The following is a 20,943-nucleotide window of genomic DNA, read 5'->3' as shown; positions in this document are numbered from 1 at the left end:
AAAAACACCGCGTCTTCAGCGCAGCTCATAATGAGTCACAAAGCAACAACTTTGCTGAAAATGACAAGGCTGAAAATTTCACCCATGTCTTCAGCTTTTAAGGACGCTGCTCCACTAAAGGTGAAGTTGACAGACTAAACGTAAATGAGATCGAGAGAATCAGTCTCACAGTTGGAAGAAAACAAGTTTAAATCATGATTGTCTGTAACAAAAAGAACAGACTGCTTCTCCAAGTTAATTACAGAGAATGCTAGAAGGCAGAATGTATTTAGCATCTTAAAAGCAGTTCAGTCAGAGGATTAAATGGGCTTAAAAAAAACGTAGAGACAAAATTAAAAGGCACTCTACAAAATCCAGTGTCCTTCTCGGTAATATAATAAACAAATCTTTTAATATAGTCAGATATAAGAAATTACTGCTGAAAACTATTTGTTCATGAACATTAGCTTGTAAACTGATGGAAGCCATTGACCCTTCAAGCCAATACTCACGGCCTCACTGTATTAACACACTGAAGACTGGGTTAAGAGGAGGTAATTCCACGGTGCACTGATGCACTGGCACCAGCCAGCAGTCACTTTGAGGGGCAATGTTTATTGTCTATATATGGCGCTTGCCAAAAATGGCACCAGATTAACTATAAGGGGCTTATGCGACTGTATGTAACCACACACATCCAAAACCAGAAAGAGAGAACCCAAGATAGACAGTTCAGCATTACCGGGACAGAAAACGAGATTATGATTACGTTTTTCTGCTTCTTAATCCTGGCTAGCAATAAGTGGTTTACATAAATTCAACAACATGTCAATGGCGTAAACATGTGTTAAAATTGATGGTATCAATCTTTTTCTGTTTCTTTTACACTTATGTTACCATTGTTTTCAACCTGTAGAAATTTCACCTGAAATTTGGCTTTTTGAAAGTAAATATTTGCCTGAATTTCTCACAGTGACATCTGTTAAACGGCAACATCGACACGCCTTCCACACGGCCTTGGCTGCTCTGGAGATTTTTGCACCTCCTATAATTTTAGAGAGTCATGGATATAAAAAGGATCCTGCAAGTTATATGTAGGACACTGTAGCTGTAATCTATTAAACAAAAACACAATGAATTAATTATCTCGCAACTATGTTTTGACTATCTATTCATGAGCTCAATCATCCTGCTCCTTCATTAATCAATCAATTACAGGAGTGAGAAGATCCTCAAGCGATCCTCCAGACTGGGTTACACCTAGGGCAGAATGCCAGCGGAGAGACTAGAGCTGCTGGAGAGGTCACTCCTAATGGCTGAGGGCCATTTGGAACTCATGAAAGCAGGTTAACCCGTGCCTCTGCCAGAGGTATAACCTGGAAGAAAAGTCAGCCCTGCTAAAGGCTATAAACCAGAGCAGAGGTCATCCAAGTATAAATCTCCGGGTCCGTTATCTCACAATATGGATTATCATTCATCAGATGTTGTAGTTATAATTTCTGGAACAACCATGAACTGCAAAACTGACATGATTATTTTTACGATTCAGTAGTCAGAGTAATAATAGTTGAAGCTTGCACGGCATTATGTCAGCAGGTCACTTAGATGCCTACAAACCTACTGCAGACACAGATTGCACAAAGCTTGGCAAAGGAGCCATCTGTCGCCACGGCTACGATAACAACTAATACCATGCTACACCTGTCTAAGCCATAAGAAAGGAAGTCCTTGAACATTCACACACGGTCCATTCAGACGTTTATTATTAATGAGGATGTAACAGCATTTAAGTCATCTCACAGCTTAGAGCAGAGAAGTTAAAAAAATAAGTTAATTATTGTTTTCGGGGTTTTTTTATTTAAAGTTTTCCTTTTGGTCCATCGTTACTAATAGATTGAGTTACAAAAAGAAAAAGCATCTTCTTATGAAAATGTGTGTTTTTCAATGCATTATGTTCCAGCTCAACACAGATTCTCATACTTATTCGTATTCTAGGAACATACTAAAACACACATGAAGTGTTTAATATTACACACATCCTGCAGCACATGTACTCTAATTTAAAGTTAATCAAGAATTAATGGCACACTTAAGGTAATTAAGAACTAGTGACCAACACAGATTTCCTCCAGGACATGGACTGATTATTTCCATCCATCTCTCCCCTACCCTGACAACCAACCGTGTCTCTGAGCTTGCTCTTCTGAAGCACCGTACATATTATTTTTACACACTCCGTGGACTGAAGCAGTAGTGTTCTAATGCATTAATCTGATTTTCTGGAAAAACAGCAAGCTGCGTAAGCTGCAGGAAGGGCTTCAAGGTTGGGAGGTCAAAGTATAAAAGCAGACAGGGGGCAGTGATTGACACTCACACACAACACAAACCATCAACGGTGACGGATTTCAGGAGGAAGCAGAGAGCACTGAAGGAACCGAAGGCACGGTGAGTAAGCTGCTTCTCTCGCTCTAGAAATGCTCTGAGAATGACAACACAAAATAATAATGTGGCGCCTATTGCACATTTACTAAGAATTTATTTAATATTTTTTTAAAAATTGCTAAATATATTTTAAACAATATTTGTTAAATTTGAAAAGGCATTTTTTAACTCGTTAGTCATTTAGAAATTATACTTTTCCAATTTCACACCAGTCATTAATCTCTTGTAGACTATTTGACTATATGAGTGATACATTATGGAGAAAAGTCAAGATATGAATAATACATTCTTTTGTCCTAGAAAACATGGTATTGATTGCGGCACAGGTTTCAACATCATGTGTCTTACTAACTCAGTTTTTTTTATTTCTTATTTGCAGACTGGATCTATAGGTTTTTCCACTAACATGTCAAAGTAAGTATAAAGCATTTCACCCGATGCATTTATTAATTCTGTATCTTTCTTCATACAATAACTGGCTTAAACTGGAGCTTAAACAGACAGCATGACATTAAATTGACACAAAAAGAATTTGACTAATAACAAATCAAAGTGAGGTTTAAAAGTAAAGCTATACTCTTCTATTGTGATGTTTTTAGTATTGAGTCATTTAACAGAAACAGAAAAAAGTTTAAGAACCACAAATCAAAGCGTCAGAGGGACAAATTCCTGTGGCTTAAATCTAACAGTTTACCTTCCCAGCAGTGACGCGTCCTGGAGTCTCTGGGATATGGACACATTTTGACTGTCTGCTTATGAGGGGATGTATTCGTGAAACGTTTTACAAGGCATAAGAGAAATTCTAATGACATTACTTGGCACACTGCAGAAGGAAGCGAACATCAACAAGGATTACTCATTCATCAGTGGCTATATGGTGAACACTCGTAACATTAAGTAATACAAGAAATATTTTTTTTTAAAAACATAAATAATTTGGGACGGCAATTCAGAGTTTTAGAAATTTACAAAGAAATAGAGATCATTCAGTACAATGGGTCTACTCTCTGTAGCAACATAGGATTAGTTAGATAGACTGTAATGCACTGCACTAATCCATGCTCGCAGGAATGAGGTGGTGGGTGGGGTGTGGATGGTGTCTTGTAATGTGAAATGGCACCTATGGGACGTGGAAGGACCCAGATGCCATTGCTGGAGAGCACATCATGGACTCAGTCCTGAGCAGCTTATGTTTTTACCCACTGCGTTCACAAAATGTCTAAACGTGTTGAAAAGTGTCACATAACTCTCCTCACTGTCTTTTTGCTTTTTCTCTTCTCAGGGTATTTAAGAAGACCAGCGGCAATGGACATGTAAGTGGCCTTCACAATGTAGTCATTACAGGGCACTGAATTGGGTTTAGGGAGGAGTACATTTTCTATGTAGCTCTTCCAACTCCCAGAAATAACTTCCAAACTCAAGTAACTTTCCCTCTTTGCTTTTCTGCGCTGGCCTCAGATTGCCTTGTACTTGGGGAAGAGAGACTTTGTGGATAATGTGGACTCAGTGGAAGTAGTTGGTGTGTGGCCGAATTCCTGTTAATACATCTTCAGTTTGACACAGATACAACAAGCCTCATTGTCAGAAATCTAATGCCGATCTCTTGGTTTTCATTTGCAGACGGAGTTATTAAAGTGGACCCCGCTGGCCTTAACGGCAGAAAAGGTACTCTTATCCCAGCTGCTGCCAACGATTGAAGTGAGAGGACATAAATGGATCCAACAACTCAATCAAACTTTCTTTCCGTTGCAGTATACGTCTACCTTGCTTGTGCCTTCCGTTATGGAAGTGACGACTTGGACGTAATGGGGCTGTCCTTCAGAAGAGACATCTGGATCCAGCGGGTTCAGGTGTATCCACCTACAGGCGAAAGCACAACCAAAACACCCATGCAGGAATTCCTCCTAAAGAAAGTAGGAGATCAGGGATATCCCTTTTCCTTCCAGGTAGGTTAACTCACTAACTCTTTATATGACTCATCAGATCTGATTGATATTGATCAACGATAAAATTTAACCATACTTTTACATTTTTGATCAACAAAAAAAAAAAAGTTGTGATCCTGTTTCTGCTTTCCAGATTCCAGCAGATTTGCCATGCTCAGTGTCCTTACAACCTGGACCAAACGATTCTGGCAAAGTACGACTTGTCTCACTCGGTCTTAAAATAATACTTCAAATGTTTGACTTAAAATATTATTTACCATCATCATCATTTTGTGTTTTCCATTTTAGGCATGTGGTGTGGACTTTGAGGTTAAAGGATACCTTGCAAATGCCCCCAATAATGCAGATGAAGTAATTGAAAAGAAGTAAGTATGCCTGCAGCTCAGTCTTCTAATATATAATTAGAGGCAATATTATTGGCATATGGATACCTAACTGTCTCTGTCTCTGTCTCTCTCTCTCTCCCTGTGTGTGTGTGTGTGTTATTTTGTTCTGGTTTTAGGGATACGTGCCGTCTGATGGTTCGTAAAATACAATTTGCACCAGCTAACAACAAGGCTGGACCCAAGGCTGAAGTAACCAAGCAGTTTCTGATGACTGACAAGCCTGTTCACTTGGAGGCCTCCATTGAAAAAGAGGTAGAATAGACACATAGATATATTATTTTAAAAAGCATTGCTTCATTTTTAACAGTTCATTCACATATGTAGATCTACTACCATGGCGATCCAATCAAAATCAACGTGAAAATCAACAACGAAACCAGCAAGATTGTGAAGAAGATCACAGTCTCCGGTGAGTGAACATTGACTGAAGCGAAATACATGAAGAAAGAGAGAAAAAGAACATGATTGAGAGTTCGCACATGTCTAGATGTTTATAGATTATGCTCATAAATGTCATTTTTAATTGTAATAGAGCTGTTCTTCTTTTAGTCGAGCAGCTAACAAATGTGGTGCTGTACTCGTCTGACACGTACACCAAGTCAGTCTGCTCTGAAGAGTTTGGGTGAGACTTTCACCATTTGAAATTGCGCTCATCATAAGACATGGGGCATTTTTGTCTCAATTACATCGAATTAAGAAGTCATTTTGTGCAAAACTATATATCTAAAAAATAATGATGATGAAAAAAAACATCCTTACATCCCAATATTGCTATCCGTAATCTGTAATCTACAGCTTCTGTTGAGAAAACCTACTTTGTCATTTTTGCATAGAAAATTAAATCACGGATGAATTAAATACAATGTGGCTATTAGATAGACATGTATTCTAATTTATTTCATTGCTATTCACAGGGAGACCATAAACTCTAACTCTACATTTGAGAAAACCTTCCAAATAACCCCCCTGCTGTCCAACAACAAAGAGAAGCGAGGTCTTTCAGTGGACGGACGGCTAAAAGATGAGGACACCCATCTAGCATCCACTACCCTGTAAGCTACTGTCAGTCTCTTGTAGAGCTTAAACTGAGCCCAGGAGAGGTTTTTATCCTCTTATTGAGTGGTGGAGTTACAAAACCACATTGTGTCATCCACTTATCTGGTCTAAGAACAAATCCTCATCCCTGAAAGTCAAACTATTCATATCTCCTCACAGGAGTCAAGGAGAAAAGGAGATGCAGGGAATCATTGTTTCCTACAAAGTCAAGGTCAATCTGTCGGTGTCCAGTGGAGGGTAAGATTCACTGAATAGAAAACATTTTTACATTTTGAGACAAAATGAATGGACTTAAGGTGTCTTTTTGTGTTTTTCTATAATTAAAAGCCTTCTGGGCGGCCTCACTGGAAGGTAACTATCGATCGTTTCTTCATTTGTGGTCATTTCTTATTAGTGTGGATAATATAGGTTACAATAAATTTGAACTTTTTTTTGTTCCAGTGATGTAACTGTGGAGGTTCCTCTGATCCTGATGTCTCCGAAACCTGCAGGTGTGTGAGATGTTTTTCCATATATAGTATCCAAACTGTTATATGTGAATAATAAATACAGAATGGAATCTTCTGAAACAAATCTGACTGACGTATCTTATTTCATGTACGTCCTCCTCCTTTTAATCCATTTGTGTCATCATTTCATCCTGTGCAGAAGTGTAAGTATAAAATAATCTCTAAAAAAATGTTTTCTTACATTGCAGTGATGTCTGTATCACACAACTAATATTTTGCTTTTGTGTGTTTTTATAATAGCAAATTGGAATAAAGGCCTATTTAGTTCAGGTGAGGTCAACTCTCTTTCAGTACTCTTACATTGTCCATAAAGGGCTGCACTGCATGTATTATCTAAAAAAATATCTAATTTGTATATGAAGCATTTGTTCATTAATTGCGATGAAGTCTTTGTAAAGAAGCACAGGTTGTTTATGTCCCCGTGCATTTGTATGAAATATCACATTTGATTGATCATTGCTCTATCTCTTAGAGATTTTTTTTTTTCAAATCCTCTATTTTCTACTAATAAGAACACATAAACTGATTTAAGATGTCTTAGCTATTATTGAATATATTAAACATATTAGACTGTTTTATCCATATGTTACAAGAATTAATAATGGCATATACCTTGGTTTACTCTTGGCTGCTTAATTCCTTAACTTCTGATTTGAAATGTATTCTATTAGTCATTATGGTGTCATGTTGAACTCACAAAATCTGATGTTTGTCCTTTTCAATAGGGAAGACATCTCAGTCCGTGAATGACCTGAGACCCTCAATGAAAAGAACCCCCTGAAAGACGAACATAAAACAAAGGAACTCAGCACCGATGAAGAAAAGCAAAAAATGTCACTGAGTGACTACAGCACTCCTATTTCATGTGTACATATATGTTTTTATTAGGCATTACTGTACAAGTGTGATCACTGCGAGTCTAAACTCTGGATGATGTTTTTCTGAATCTCTCTGAATGTTATAGTACTTAAAAAATTAGTGTAAAAAAAAAAAGCATATAGTTCTCTTTATTCCTTTCCTAACTGTTGTTGCTGTGTCATTAGACTTGAAATATGATGACTGAATTTACAGGTTTGGGGTGTCTATCTCCAAAATACTCCACCTTGTGTCACCCTTTATTGATGATGGAAATAAACAATTTTCCTCCATCATTTCCTTGGGTTTGTTTATTTTAGTATTAATAGATTTCTAAATACACAGTGGTTGCAAAATGCCAAGTAGTTGTATTACAGGTATAACAAAAAAAATGCCAAATCAATTTTTTCATTACAACATCAATGACACTGACTTCCTACAAAATAAGTGTGAGTTATTACTCTGAATCGTTGATTTCAGTCACTGCTTAGCATTATTGTGCTAAAGATACTATAAAATGAGTGCATGCACATTTTTGTTGCCTTCACATGGGCCACTGTCACCCAAAAAGATTATTTTATGGACCCTTCTTCATTTTTGCTTTACATGCTCCCTCTGTGCATATTTATTACGTACATAACACACAGCTGTATCAGTCAATTTGTAGAGCACTCTGAAGAATTAAAACTTAGATCTTATTAAATTTCCACAACTTTAACTCTAAATAAATGCGAATTCTTTTCATTGAACCATACACATTTTTTAAACCTACCTGCTATAATTATGAGCATTATTTGGTTCAACACATACGAGAAACTGCAATAACATCTTATCTTAATGGTAGTATTTACACTGTGAATACACTCTTGCGTGCAGCACAGTACTGCACTTGTCAATTCTGAAATTCTGCCTCTTGGTGGCGCTGTTTCGCTTCTGTGCGTGACGACAACAATAGAGCTGCTAGCGCAGAGTGGAGATACACTTGCTCCTCTTTGCTCTTGACATTACATCGTTAGCCAAGTCAGCTAGTTAGCTGTTTATTTTTAGTTTTAACAAAATGACAACCACGACCGGCGGCGGGGAGTTCGGGAACCCTCTACGAAAGTTTAAGCTCGTCTTTCTGGGCGAACAGAGCGGTGAGTAGAGGACGTGTTTGAAACGAGCTTTCATTTAGTCGTCTAGAAGTTGCTAAGATGAGCGTAGCTAAATTTCTGCAAGATGCTAGCGGCTAGCTGGATAAAGTTAGTCACCAGACGTCTGCGGCCTAGGATGATATGATGGGATGTGATCAATTTTTATAACACTATCAATAACACGTTGAAGAGAGTATAAGCCGAAAGGAATACTATTTGTCTTACCCGTCGTGGTGTCATTGCAATGCTAGCTAAATCACTAAGCTAACAACGACGAATAGCTTATTTTATTCTACTCTACTGACCGGTTTAGAACATGAGGGATTAGTATGTATGTACACATTTCTTTAGTGTACATACACTACATACAGCTGTCTCGTCTCTACTGTGTTGATGTGTTTGACTCAAACTCATGTCCACATCCAGCTAACACTGGCCGCTTTAATTAGTTTAGCTAGCAGTAAGCTGCGGCTGATTGAAACACATTAGCAAAATCTTGGCGAATATTGGCGTTTTGTAATCATGTCAATTCATTCAAACATTCGGGAATTTTAAGAATAGGAATTTAAACTTAATATTCACAAAGGGATTTAAGTTCAACCCTTATTTATCACTGCGGTGATGTTCATCCCTTTGGTTGTTAGCTTCTTATGCTAGCACCTTCCAGAGCCACGTCGGCCAGTTTGATTCAGACGACTCGGCCTTTTGTTTCTCTTTATCACTTGATTGTCAACCCTTTAAAGATCGAATTTGACCTCATTGCTCTGGATTGAGCGATGATTCATCGACTTGTTCTCATTAAAGAACTTATGGCGTAAAAGTTAAAAGCGTTGTCATTTTCCAAATTGTGAGGCTCCACCCATAGTGCCAGCTCACCGTGTGGGCTCGGGGCTCCTCGTTGCATCAATACGTCCAGAAATGTGCGATTTATTTATTTATTTGTTTATTTATTTATTTAAGCTGTCACTGAGTCATCTCAGTGACCGCTTACAAAATTAATATCTTACAAAATTAATATTTATATAATTGGATGTTTTGGAGAATTCTCTTCCATTATGTAAATTCCAAATGTGTCTGTCACTGTTTGTTCAGTTGGAAAGACCTCACTCATCACCAGGTTTATGTATGACAGTTTCGACAACACTTATCAGGTAATTATCATATTTTTGTTCATTTTAATATGACTCATTATTGGTGTACCAGGGCACTGATTCATTCCAATCAATGTATCTTGACATCGTGATATCATAATGGCTCATTAAAGACAGATCCAACATTTGCAGTGGTCACTGCTGTTTGTTACTTTACTGTTCCAATGATTTACCTCAGCATTGGCTAAAAGAACACCCAAATTAAATAAGCAGTTTTTAATGTTTTCAGTTCCCCTTCTGCTTTTCTTACTATGACTCATAAAAATCTTGTCTGGATACAATGATTTATTGTATTTTTTTGTAAATATTCAATCCAAGCATCATCTTTATAGCATTTGTTTAATAAAATTAATGTGTTACAGGCAACAATTGGCATTGACTTTTTGTCAAAAACGATGTACTTAGAAGATCGTACGGTAAGCCCGATATATTTCATTGTCATACACATCATTCCCATCATTGTAGTTTAAAATTTAGAAAAGCTTTGTGCATGCATTTGCTTATTCATGTTGTAGCCATCATTTATTTCCCTTTCAACTCTTCAGTTTGTTTGTTTTTACATTTTAATAATTTTAACATTCATATTGTTAGACGTTATCATGGTTTTAGTTCCCATCGTTCTTTCAAGTTTTTGTTTTCCTTCCATCCCCTGGCTGGGTCATGCAAATGCCCGATATTCATTTCACTGCTGGCCATAGATTCGGCTGCAGCTCTGGGATACAGCCGGACAGGAACGTTTCCGCAGCCTCATCCCCAGCTACATACGAGACTCAGCTGCTGCTGTGGTGGTTTATGACATAGCCAGTAGGTATCGTGGGCCTGCCCCACCTGCTTGTCCTTCACTTACTCTGGACAGAAGAAGAACATTTACTAGACAGAAGTACCCTGTTGAAAAGAATACAGTAATTGGGATGCAATTAAACACTGTTTCCATTGACACACACAAAAAAAAAATTGTCAAGGGGTGTCTGTGCTACCTAAGTGCTCTTGCATTCGAGGCTCATGGAAGGAATAAGACAAATATATTCCAATGTCACCGTATATACAGATCTCCTTTAACAGTCTAAGTGCAGGTTCAGTGAAGCCTCTTTTACACGTCCTCTTTGCATGATGGTCATCTTCGATCCTGCTGCGTTTGAATGATCCACAGAAAAAGGCCATTTTCACCTCTTCGGCTTTTTCTGCAGTTCCTTTACATACTGTCTTTTTCTAAGCTTCCTTGTTCTGCCTGTTGCCCCTTTATCTCTAACTCCTTCACCCTTTCTTCCTCTCCGCTCCTATCTTCAGGTTCGGCTCCAGCTTTGGGATACTGCTGGGCAGGAGCGTTTTCGTAGCCTAATTCCCAGCTACATCCGTGACTCTACCATTGCTGTGGTTGTTTATGACATCACCAGTGAGTCAGGGCTGAACTCTAACCCTTCTGTAGGAGTTTATAGCAATTTAAAGGAAACCATCTTGTTTATTTTCTACTTAATACCTATCAGCTAATAATCTTCAGAATTCCTCATAAGTATATTTTCCTTCTTCAAGGTTCCCTTCTTGGTTTTTGCTTACTTACATGCTTATTCCACAATAAATATGTACTCTGTCTTTTAAATGAAGAATATAACTTATTTGTACAAAATAGCTACCAAATAATTTGTTTTCAAGGCCATGTGTGTTTTAATATGTGCATTTATTTCTATGTGTGTGTTTTCATCCACAGATCTTAATTCATTCCAGCAAACCTCAAAGTGGATTGACGATGTTAGAACAGAGAGAGGAAGTGATGTCATTATAATGCTTGTTGGAAACAAAACAGACTTGGCAGATAAAAGGTACAGTAAATGGTTTGGCGTGATGTGTGAAAGATTTGAATGATATTCTTTTTAGAATAATATTGATAATAAGACCAACTTTAGAAATGTACTGTAATTAGAGAATGACTATCATTATGTATTATAGTACATAATAAACTTACGCCAAAGCCTGGAATCCCTCTTTTCTTCCCTGGTGCATCTCATCCAGTTTTGACGTTATCATTCCTTTTCGTATACTTGAGCAATATAATATTGCAATTTTTATTTAATATGATTTCATATATATTTCTGTTCAGCATTTTTTTCCTGTTACTTTTTTATTCCCTTTCCTGATGTGTTCTTTCCATGTCATTTTCATTTATTTTATTTTTTTGTGTTTCCCCCTCCAAAACACCACACTCTGCACCACTACCTCCCCCTTCCTTTCCTGGGACTATGGCAGGCAAGTTTCTGTAGAGGCGGCAGAGAGGAAAGCTCGTGAGCTCAATGTGATGTACATAGAGACCAGTGCCAAGGCCGGTTATAACGTCAAACAGGTTGGTGTCCAGCAGCAGCTGGTGTAAAACTGACAAATAGTCCTGACAGTCACCACGTCTTAGTTGAGGTAGACCAACGTGTGCCGTCTGGCATGAACGATGGCCCAATATATTCCTGATATGGATCCGTGGGGGTGTTGAATGAGTTTTTCCTGCTGCTTCATCATTACCCAGCACAGCAGTTTCTAGTTTCTCTCCCTTTGTCTTCCTCTCTGCCTATTCATGTGATGACTAAACTAACATCTGACTTTTTTCGCTCAGAACCAGATTCTGTGTTGAACTCTCTTTTCTTACCTATCTTTTTGACCTGTCCTGTTTTCCTTTCCCTTTCTGTCTGTTCGTCCACCCACCCCTCCTCCTCCCTCCCCCTGCTTTTTACCTTGAGCAGACAGATCACCACGGAGGGGGGCGAGCAGAGAGCTAAGGAACTGAATGTCATGTTCATTGAAACCAGCGCAAAGACTGGCTACAATGTCAAACAGGTAGAGATCTGCTCTCTGAAGGTAGTCCACAGTTTCTTCCATCTCTGTCCACCCATAACTCTTTCAGTCTTTTTCTCCCTCTGATGACATCTTGACATGTCTTAGCATTCTCAGCAGACAGGGTTTCAGTTCCCCCCTCCCCCCCATTGGCTTTGATTTTACTTCAATAGTTCTTCACTTGATCTGCACAAGTTCTTTGGAAAAATTTCCTTGTTTTATGTTTTCTGACTTTCCGTCTTACTAAAACTTTTGCAGCTTTCAACATATTTCTTTGAATGAAACTGATTTGATTTGTCCGCGAGGTCGTCATGACAACCTCCACTTACATTCTTATCTCATCGGCCAGCAGTTACATTTGCATCTTTATGTCACTGTTTTTTACTGCATTTTGTTTTTTGTCTAATTCAGTGAACTTTAGGCTTTTATTTAGGAGTGACTAGTGATTGTAACTTGCCATGTCTGCTAGTTATCATTTTCTGGCTATTACTGATACATAGAATCAATAATTAACAGTACAGATGAGTGATATGACCATATACACAGAACCAATGTGTATAAATATGGAAATAAGATGGCTAACTGTGATAGATCAATTACCCCTGTGGGACTGTTTTGCTTAATATCTCTTCCCAGTACGACTCCTTCAGATGTGCACAACTATTAAACTCCTCTGACTTTGTCTTGTAGCTGTTCCGTCGTGTCGCTGCTGCTCTGCCTGGGATGGACAGCACACCAGAGAAAAGCAAAGAGGACAGTATCCTTTTTAACAATTCCTTTAACAGAAATTGGTGCCACGGGCGACCCGAAGCCTCTGGTTTCCCCTCCGGTAAAGATGAAATATTCCATGAGATGGAAACCAGAAAGCACAGAAGAAAAATATTGGCATGAAATGTGCAATTCATTGATGTTTCTTAACTAAGTCCCCTCAGTGATCGACATCAAACTGGAGAAGCAGCCAGAGATGACTGTCACCGAGAGCAGCTGCTCATGCTAGTACAGCTCAACCGCACCAAGTCCGTCTGCTCCCCAACAACAGCTTGTCTCTCAGTGGCCGCTCCCCCCCCACCTCTGGCACACTGCCATCAGAATCGTGGACCTGTCTTTTTTTTTTTTCTTTTTTTTTTTGTTAAATCCATTTCAACTCAGTGACTGTTCAGAGTAACCGTGTGGATGTGCATTACTGTATTAAAACTGATTATTGGGGGGAGAAATGTTAGAAAGCAAACATTTAAACAAAGAATAATTTAAATATGTTCAGATTTTCATCCAGTTGCATGGCATTATATAGGATTGCAGACCAACATAACTAACCGCTCATAAGTTTTTGGACAGTTCAGACTTCTAGTGCTGTTACTCTTGTCATTGTTGTAAAGTAAAACTGCTCATTGTATTTTAAGTTTTTACTTTTTAAATGGAAAGTTTTCCTAAACGTCTATCTCTTGACTATTATTTCTTGACTTTTATTTTTCATTTTGACTAGGTAGAGACAAGGTATTTGTGGATAATAACCCTCATATTACCACATAATGCTCAAACGGATCTTTTTCAGTGAAGATGGTCCAGACGTTGGGTTTTGGTTAAGCCTAACACATTTATAGGCTCAAAGGGCAAAAGCAGAAGTGTGTTAGCAGATAAAATTAAACAGGTGCATAACCAGGTAATGAAGAAATTAAATCAATATTTCATCAAAATGGTCCCCCATCCCATATTGGGTAGAATGGCTGCTAACCTGAAGCAATGCCTGCATTTAAAAATCCTAACTATCTTTCCAATGTTTCTCATTAGCAGTGCACATACTAACATGTCTGAGGAGGAGTTTTCTGTTATTAGATGACCCAAATCCTGAAAATAAAAAAAAAAGAGACTTTAGTTTCTTCCGGCCGATGAAAAGTTGTCACCTCACTATGGCGTACCCATTCATCAATAATTTGTGTTGTGTTGATTACACTATTGTGAGAACATGCAGCATGCTCACCATGCAGGATTTATATGGATAAGAACACAGATGCCTTGCTTGTTTATTCACCAACTGTTGTGCACTGAATCAAGCCACAATATTGTATAATATAAGAGAAGCCTGCTGACTGGTTCATGGCTTCACAGGTTGTTTTGTAGAGCTGGTAGAGAAGAGTTTGTCCTCAGATACGGCTAACGCTTTACTAACACCCTTGCTGTAAAAAGTGCAGAAAAGGTAGTTGCAGTATCCTTTGCTGTATTGGTATTGCCTGTGTAGGACTGTTGGTTTTATGTGTTTTTATTTATTTTATAGCTTTGACATATAACATTTAATGCTTGACCAAAAGATGCTGACGCGCATGTATAAAGTTTATTTTATTTATTGTTTGCGTGTCTGCTGGGATGCCACCTTAAAGCAACATTTAGGCCCCAGTCAATTTCTTTCCTGTTACGCTGCTAGAAATAACTTTTTGCAGTGTTTGGTCAGTAACTTAGTTTACTTTCTAAAGCAAAGGCTGCACATTTTAAAGACACGCACAGTTTAACATGAACCCATGTACTAACCACAAAACAAAGCAACACAACTAAAGACACCGGCTGTTTGCTGTAACTGGTTTCAAATTTTCAAATTTTAAGTATTTAAATCCATCAAACAACCATTTTAACGTGAAAAGCTCCTCTATTACTTGTCACCGACTAAATATTCAGCTTTGTGCTCTTCTGAATTGTGTCTGTCCATTTGAAATATGCTGTCTATTCGTGTTTAGCAACATTTGTGTGAATAATGTACTACTACTATCTGATGTGTAAAAAGGAGAGTTAAGAAAACACAGGTGTAGGTCTATCACATGGAATAAAATGAAGATATTTCACCAAACTGTCAGGGCTGTGATATCTTTATTTAAGAAACACCCCCACAGGAGAAGCTTGTCAGTACAGAATGTTTGGTGTCTTTCATAATTCTTTCAATTCGAATGTTATAGATCAACAAAGATTAAATGTCCTGATATTCAATACAGTAATCAATGTTGTGCAATTTTACCCCTGAAGTGCACATAAGAAAATGCATGGAGGCTGAAACTGCACATTAGGCATTACATCATCAGGCACACACCTTACAACAGAGGGCTGTGGTGAAGGATTGCACAACTCATTGTGCAGCGGCTCCTCTGGTTATGGTCACGATTGGGACGACATAGATTAAAACACAATTTAAAAACATGAAAACAAAGTGTGACCTCAAAAGCTAAATATGCCCAGCATGGTATCCTTAATTTTTGGATGGAGGGGGTGTGCGTTTTGTTTTATTTTAGCCTCTTGTACATATAAAGTATAGGATATACATAAAATGTTTTTTCCATTACAAGCAGATAATGAGGAGGGGATTTTAGAATTAAATTAGATCAGCTAAAGGAAGTGAATTCAGGTTTAAACTCTTAACGTGTCACTGATGTAATCATTAGATCGCTTCTATTGTTTATTGGTGATAATCATGATGACACTCAAGACTCATCACTATTGAGCTATTCGCACACACACACCCCCACACACACCCCCACACACACACCCTGTGCGCCCCCCGTTGACTGATCTGTCACGTTTCCACATGAAATTCAAACCACTCTCTTTCTCAACTCCCAGGCAGTTGCTTCACGATACTAAAAATATCAGAACTTTACTGGGAATGTTTTTAGGCTTTGTCAGGGAGGGGGAAACTTCTTTTTTCCACGCACCTGGACCGACCAGGTGGTTTCAGGAAGTAGCGTGACGTCAGAGGGAGAGGCGTTTGAAGGAATGGCAAAAATCCTGCAGGACCTGATCGGTGATCAGCCTGAATGTCTTCGGCACGACGGAGTGAAACGGGTCAAACGCTGCTGGGGAGGAGAGCAGATTGTCTTTGGTAAACCTGAGGAACACTTTTTATTTAAAAAAAAAAGAAAAAAGAAAAATTAAAATATGGCGCTTCCTTCGAGTATTTTACCCAACGATCCGGTTTTTGAGGACTTCAAAAAGCAGTGTTTGTCCACGGAAAACTGGCGCAAAAAATATGACAGTAATGGAATGCAAGTGTGGGTGGAAGTTCCTTCAAAAAAGGGAAATCACGGCAGTCAAGTCCACAAGATCAAGGTGGGTGGATCAACTCACTCAGGACATCATAATGACATCTTCACTGTGAGGTTTTTTTTTTTAATATTTTTTTTAAAACCCTGAGTGTTTATTATAGTGCAGGATGGCGATCAAAGACGTGCCAGCTGACACCATGTACGACGTGATCCACGACGGAGAGTACCGCAAACAGTGGGACCTCAACATGTTGGAGAGTTTTGATATCGCTCGGCTGTCCCACAATGCTGATCTGGGGTATTACTCATGTGAGGACTCCCTTCAGTGTGTGTGTGTGTGTGTGTGTGTTTGTTAATGTTCTACCAGAAACGTGTTAGTCCACAGTGTTCACTTTGACCCACTCACACGTGGAATATTCAATCAACCAAAAGAGTTCCTATTTGGTATTTAGAACTATGTACTAATGTAGGACTAATCATTATAATCCAGACAGTGCTTTGTTAGAATTAAGTATGCATTTTATTTCTTGAGAAAAAGTAATCGTGCATTCATACGCAATAAAATAATGCATATTAAAGTTTAGCCTGTTGTTTTATAAAAAGGACAAACAAGACTTTTCAGAGATTCAGGTTAATTTTTCCACTGTCAGCTTCAGTTTCCAACGTATTATTCAGTTTCTTCTGTGACCCATTTGTTAACCGCTGAAGGTTTATGGGATGAAAAATAGACGGGCTCTTGTTCCATCCTTTTATTTATTGTCATAACAGAGCTGAGTCTCAGGTTGTCACTTGTGGAGAGTTTAGTAATGAAGAGTACTTTTGTCCTTTTTTTTCTTTTTTTTTTAAACAGGGAAATGTCCAAGTCCAATCAAAAACAGAGATGTGGTGACTTTGCGCTCTTGGAAGCAGATGGATGAAGATTACATCATCGTTAACTTCTCTGTCAAACACTCGGTATGCTTCCTCCACACGCGTAGCAGCTAGTTATTTAGCACTAAGCTACTTACATTTGAGTTTCTGTTGTGACTCAACCATCTTCAAAATGGTGTTTCCAGTTTAAATTGATTAACTTCTTGTGATTCTCATGATGCAAACCCATTCATTTGCAGAAATACCCCCCTTACACCAACCTGGTGAGAGCGGTTTCCATCCTAACGGGGTACTTCATCAGGCCCACGGGACCTAATAGCTGTATTTTCATTTACCTTTCACAAGCTGACCCTAAAGGTAAAGCCATAACCAATGCTCACACTGAGGACTGTTGTGTTTTCCTGTTTGGTTTTAAAAGTTTCTCTTTCCTTTAGGTTCTATTCCAAAGGTTGTGGTAAATGGAGCTTCTCAAATTCTTGCTCCAAAGGTACGTAAAGTAACGACAAACTGTTTTCTGTCAAAGTTTCTACGTCTCTTCAGAGCAGCTCTGAAAGTGTTAAAGTATTCATATCACAAAGTGTGTGTTCAGAAGTGATTTTAGGCGTGTAAAGGGTGCGTGTGCACATAAGGGAGTGAGGGTTTCATGTGTCTTAATGGACAATGGTAACCATAGAAACCCAATTTAAGGACCTGTTCTTGTAAGATTGCTGACAAAGAGTATCTGAGCTCTCTCTCTCCCAGGAGAACTCGTTCCCCAGGTTTCATGTTCTGCCCAGATGGAAACTGTTTATATCCAAGTGTGTGTGTGTGAGAGTCTATTGAGAGATCTGTGCTTTCAGCTAAACAAAGTTACTGACCTTAACAGAGATTTCTAAACACTAAATCATTAACCTGATTGACACCAACTATGAAAAAAATAGGCTCATAAAATCCTGAATTATCAGGGCACGTTTTAGGAGTGAAAAAACAACAACCCCCAAATAAACTAAGAAAATAATCAGTAAGAAGCAAAATAAACAAGTTTCATAAAATGTGACAAATAACGAATGGAAACAAAAAGGTTTTACAAACTTAAAAGATGTTCAGGTTTTCAGCCAGTCTGTGGTCTATACCACTGGTGTCACTCAGACAATAATAAAGCTCTATTGTTTTATACATTATAAATATTCCTATAAATAACAGAAAAAGACAAAGTAGTTATTATAATAGGTAATAAAAAGGACTAAAAATAGCAACATTTGAGTACAAAGTACATCATTTAAAATTCCATGAGGGAATTCATAAAGGAATGTAAAACTGCTGTCGTTAAGAAACAGAAAACAATTCAGACATTTAAAAGCATAACATCCTTTACGATATTTTCCTTTTAGCTCTTACTATTTATTATTATTAGCTGTCTGACTCCTTAGCATTTTAGCTTCTCATGTTTAGCCTCTCTATTTAGCCTTTCTATCAAACTTAGGACATTGTTACACTGGTAAAATTAAAATCACAACTTACATAATGTTTTAGTATCAATAAGCGTCTGTAACAGAGATAGTGCTTCAGAAACTGTGTCAGTGGTATGAAATGCTAAACATGTCTGTTTCCTATTGGGGCAGAGTCACATAGCCTGATACCCCCCCCCCCCCCCCCCGGGGCTCATGCATGTGCCTTACGTGTGTGATTCATGACACTGTCTACTCGTTCACAACTAAAATCACAGTTAAGATCTCTTGACCTAATTCTCCACTGGAATGAGGAGACAAAACCTGCCTCTAGTTTTGAAAAGAGGTGAGGAAGTAAAAAGTCGCATATGGTAGAGATCCAGGAGGTCGCTCCCTTAGTTTATCTCTGATTACAATAATACCAATGGGCCGTAGCTCACTGTCTGATTTATATATGACCAGCAAAGTGGAAAAGCAGACGTTGACAAGACGGCTAGTCGTTTTGTCTTCAATAAAATGGATGGGCGGCTTAGAAGCTCAGAATCTTCTTCTGTGGTGCTTAAAATATCATTGACAATCATTATTGACACCTACAGGACTCTTGGGATATTTTTTGAGGGCAGATGTTTTTGTTGACCGCATACACAGGCATTGAGTTGGTAAAATATCCGTATATATTGTGTGAATAAAACCTGAATCTAGATTAGCACAGTAGCGTAAAAGTATGAAGCGTTTTCTTTGTCATTTAATGTGTCAGCAAATATCCATGCCATTAAAATGATGTCGTTATATTTTGTTTTACCAGCATGGGCAGAAATCAAAATTTTATTGAAATGTTTCACAAAATGCAATTACATAAGTAAAAAAACAATAACCTGTTTTAGATTAAAGTTATTTGTTTGGCAAAGTTTTTTATGCTGGATTCCCTTCCTTCCACAACCCTCCGCATTTATTCATTTTTAGTTTGTTAGCTACATTGGTCAGCTAAACCAAAGAAACCTAGGAGATTTAAAGTTAACCACATAATATGGTCTGTAGTTGGACATATTATGTGCTTACAACACAATCTGTTACACAATATCCTTTTTGACCGGCTTTATCTTCTGACTGTGTGTGAAGGTCACACAGCAGCTCTCTGATAACTGTGTATTCTCCTTGTCCACTCCTTCCAGGTGTTGAAGTCTGTACACAATGCTGGCCAGAACTACCCAGACTGGAAAAAAAAGAACTCCCCCCACCTAAAGCCCTGGCTTTACCCTGAACAAAACACACTACCGATGATGGACCCCACCGAACTGTCCATACAAACAGCGGACTCACTCGAAAACACGGATGACAATGACAAGGATTACGCAAATGACAATGAAGACAGCAGTTAAATGGCATCAAGGTGACGGGTGGGAGAGACTGTGGGGAAGGACTAAATGTGGTCACAAGTTTAAATAATAATTCTTGAGACCTCAAACTCCTATTTATTCAGCTTTTCTAAACTGGTGTGCCTTGTGGGACGAACAGGATCATGACGTGTTTACAGCTGTCTTTAAAGACATTTACATTGAGTCCTCTGGCCTTTTTTATTTTTTTTTGAGCTGTAGTCCAGATAAAGTACACGTTTTAAAACACAGTTTCATCACAGTGAATGGAAAGTACACTGCTGGTGAAACTGTGAATGAAGCAACTTAATTTCTGACAAAGGACTTTTAGACCTTCATTTCTTATTAAACTGAATTAGAAATTGTTTTACCTTAACCTTATTCTTATGATTGAACCGGACTAAGTTAATTAGTTAAATTAACATGTTTTGTTACACTAACCAGTTGTGTTAATAGGTTAGCATGGAACCTACAATGTTGAAGGCTCTGGGTTTGTGCTGCAGCTCTGGGCATGAACTTTGACTCTTTCATGTACAGATTTTTTTTAATGTTAATACCAAACAAAAACACATTGCCCTCACTGCTTGCTAATGATTAACATATTTTTGAATGCAGAGCAGTAGCTCATGTTTGGCCATGATTCTCAAACAATGTGTAGTTTTTATCTTTTGTGATAGAGGTTTTTGAAGATTCATCGTATTGATTCACATGTTGCGCAACGAAAATGTGATCTGATCCTTATGAAGTTTCTTGTTATCTGAGAAGGAAAATTCAGTTCATATAAAATGCAAATAGTTTGTCAGCTAGATGATGGATTAGAATGACCATTGTTTTTACTTTCATATTTATTTATTTAAAGTTGCTATAAGCTACTTTAGAATGTGGAAAAAAAGACCAGTAAATAAAATGAAAAGTTTTTGTTAAGACGTTTGATAAAATTGCATTGTTCTGACTTGTTGAAGAATAAACTTCACAGTGTT

At 38.1% G+C, this 20,943-nt stretch overlaps 3 protein-coding genes across 9 annotated transcripts; all 3 read left to right on the top strand.

Annotated features, from left to right (window-relative positions):
• The first annotated feature begins 2,299 nt into the window (after positions 1 to 2,299).
• On the top strand, positions 2,300 to 6,300 carry arr3b (arrestin 3b, retinal (X-arrestin)). 3 transcript variants are annotated; one of them, XR_011037190.1, is made up of 15 exons: positions 2,300 to 2,424; positions 2,801 to 2,835; positions 3,704 to 3,734; positions 3,880 to 3,940; positions 4,042 to 4,086; positions 4,174 to 4,367; positions 4,501 to 4,560; positions 4,656 to 4,732; positions 4,870 to 5,005; positions 5,078 to 5,162; positions 5,286 to 5,375; positions 5,668 to 5,805; positions 5,969 to 6,046; positions 6,137 to 6,160; positions 6,251 to 6,300. XR_011037190.1 is itself a non-coding variant. In XM_068325539.1 (12 exons), the coding sequence occupies exons 2-12, from the start codon at positions 2,828 to 2,830 to the stop codon at positions 5,807 to 5,809; spliced, it is 912 nt and encodes a 303-aa protein (XP_068181640.1). In that variant the 5' UTR covers positions 2,300 to 2,424; positions 2,801 to 2,827. The 3 variants fall into 3 exon arrangements, 1 of the variants encoding a protein (XP_068181640.1); XR_011037191.1 differs by lacking the exon at positions 5,286 to 5,375; XM_068325539.1 differs by lacking the exons at positions 5,969 to 6,046; positions 6,137 to 6,160; positions 6,251 to 6,300 and having other exon boundaries at positions 5,303 to 5,375; positions 5,668 to 5,809.
• Positions 6,301 to 8,125: 1,825 nt separating this feature from the next.
• rab41 (RAB41, member RAS oncogene family) lies at positions 8,126 to 15,101 on the top strand. 5 transcript variants are annotated; one of them, XR_011037210.1, is made up of 9 exons: positions 8,126 to 8,309; positions 9,399 to 9,457; positions 9,820 to 9,873; positions 10,156 to 10,261; positions 11,163 to 11,274; positions 11,699 to 11,792; positions 12,181 to 12,274; positions 12,962 to 13,028; positions 13,204 to 13,273. XR_011037210.1 is itself a non-coding variant. In XM_068325963.1 (8 exons), exons 1-8 carry the CDS (start codon positions 8,231 to 8,233, stop codon positions 13,266 to 13,268), a joined length of 636 nt encoding a protein of 211 aa, XP_068182064.1. In that variant the 5' UTR covers positions 8,126 to 8,230; the 3' UTR covers positions 13,269 to 15,101. The 5 variants fall into 5 exon arrangements, 4 of the variants coding, with proteins under 4 accessions (XP_068182064.1, XP_068182062.1, XP_068182063.1 ...); XM_068325963.1 differs by lacking the exons at positions 10,156 to 10,261; positions 11,699 to 11,792 and adding an exon at positions 10,745 to 10,850 and having other exon boundaries at positions 13,204 to 15,101; XM_068325961.1 differs by lacking the exons at positions 10,156 to 10,261; positions 12,181 to 12,274 and adding an exon at positions 10,745 to 10,850 and having other exon boundaries at positions 13,204 to 15,101.
• Positions 15,102 to 15,981: 880 nt separating this feature from the next.
• Positions 15,982 to 20,905, top strand: stard14 (START domain containing 14). Its single transcript, XM_068326260.1, has 6 exons — positions 15,982 to 16,357; positions 16,455 to 16,602; positions 17,144 to 17,247; positions 17,403 to 17,520; positions 17,598 to 17,650; positions 19,763 to 20,905. The coding sequence occupies exons 1-6, from the start codon at positions 16,187 to 16,189 to the stop codon at positions 19,967 to 19,969; spliced, it is 801 nt and encodes a 266-aa protein (XP_068182361.1). The 5' UTR covers positions 15,982 to 16,186; the 3' UTR covers positions 19,970 to 20,905.
• Positions 20,906 to 20,943: the final 38 nt, after the last annotated feature.

The sequence above is a fragment of the Antennarius striatus genome, chromosome 10 (genome assembly GCF_040054535.1).
Source record: "Antennarius striatus isolate MH-2024 chromosome 10, ASM4005453v1, whole genome shotgun sequence".
Lineage (NCBI taxonomy): Eukaryota > Metazoa > Chordata > Actinopteri > Lophiiformes > Antennariidae > Antennarius > Antennarius striatus.
The sequence above is the reverse complement of the archived record's forward strand: the minus strand, read 5'-3'. Positions and strand labels throughout refer to the sequence as shown.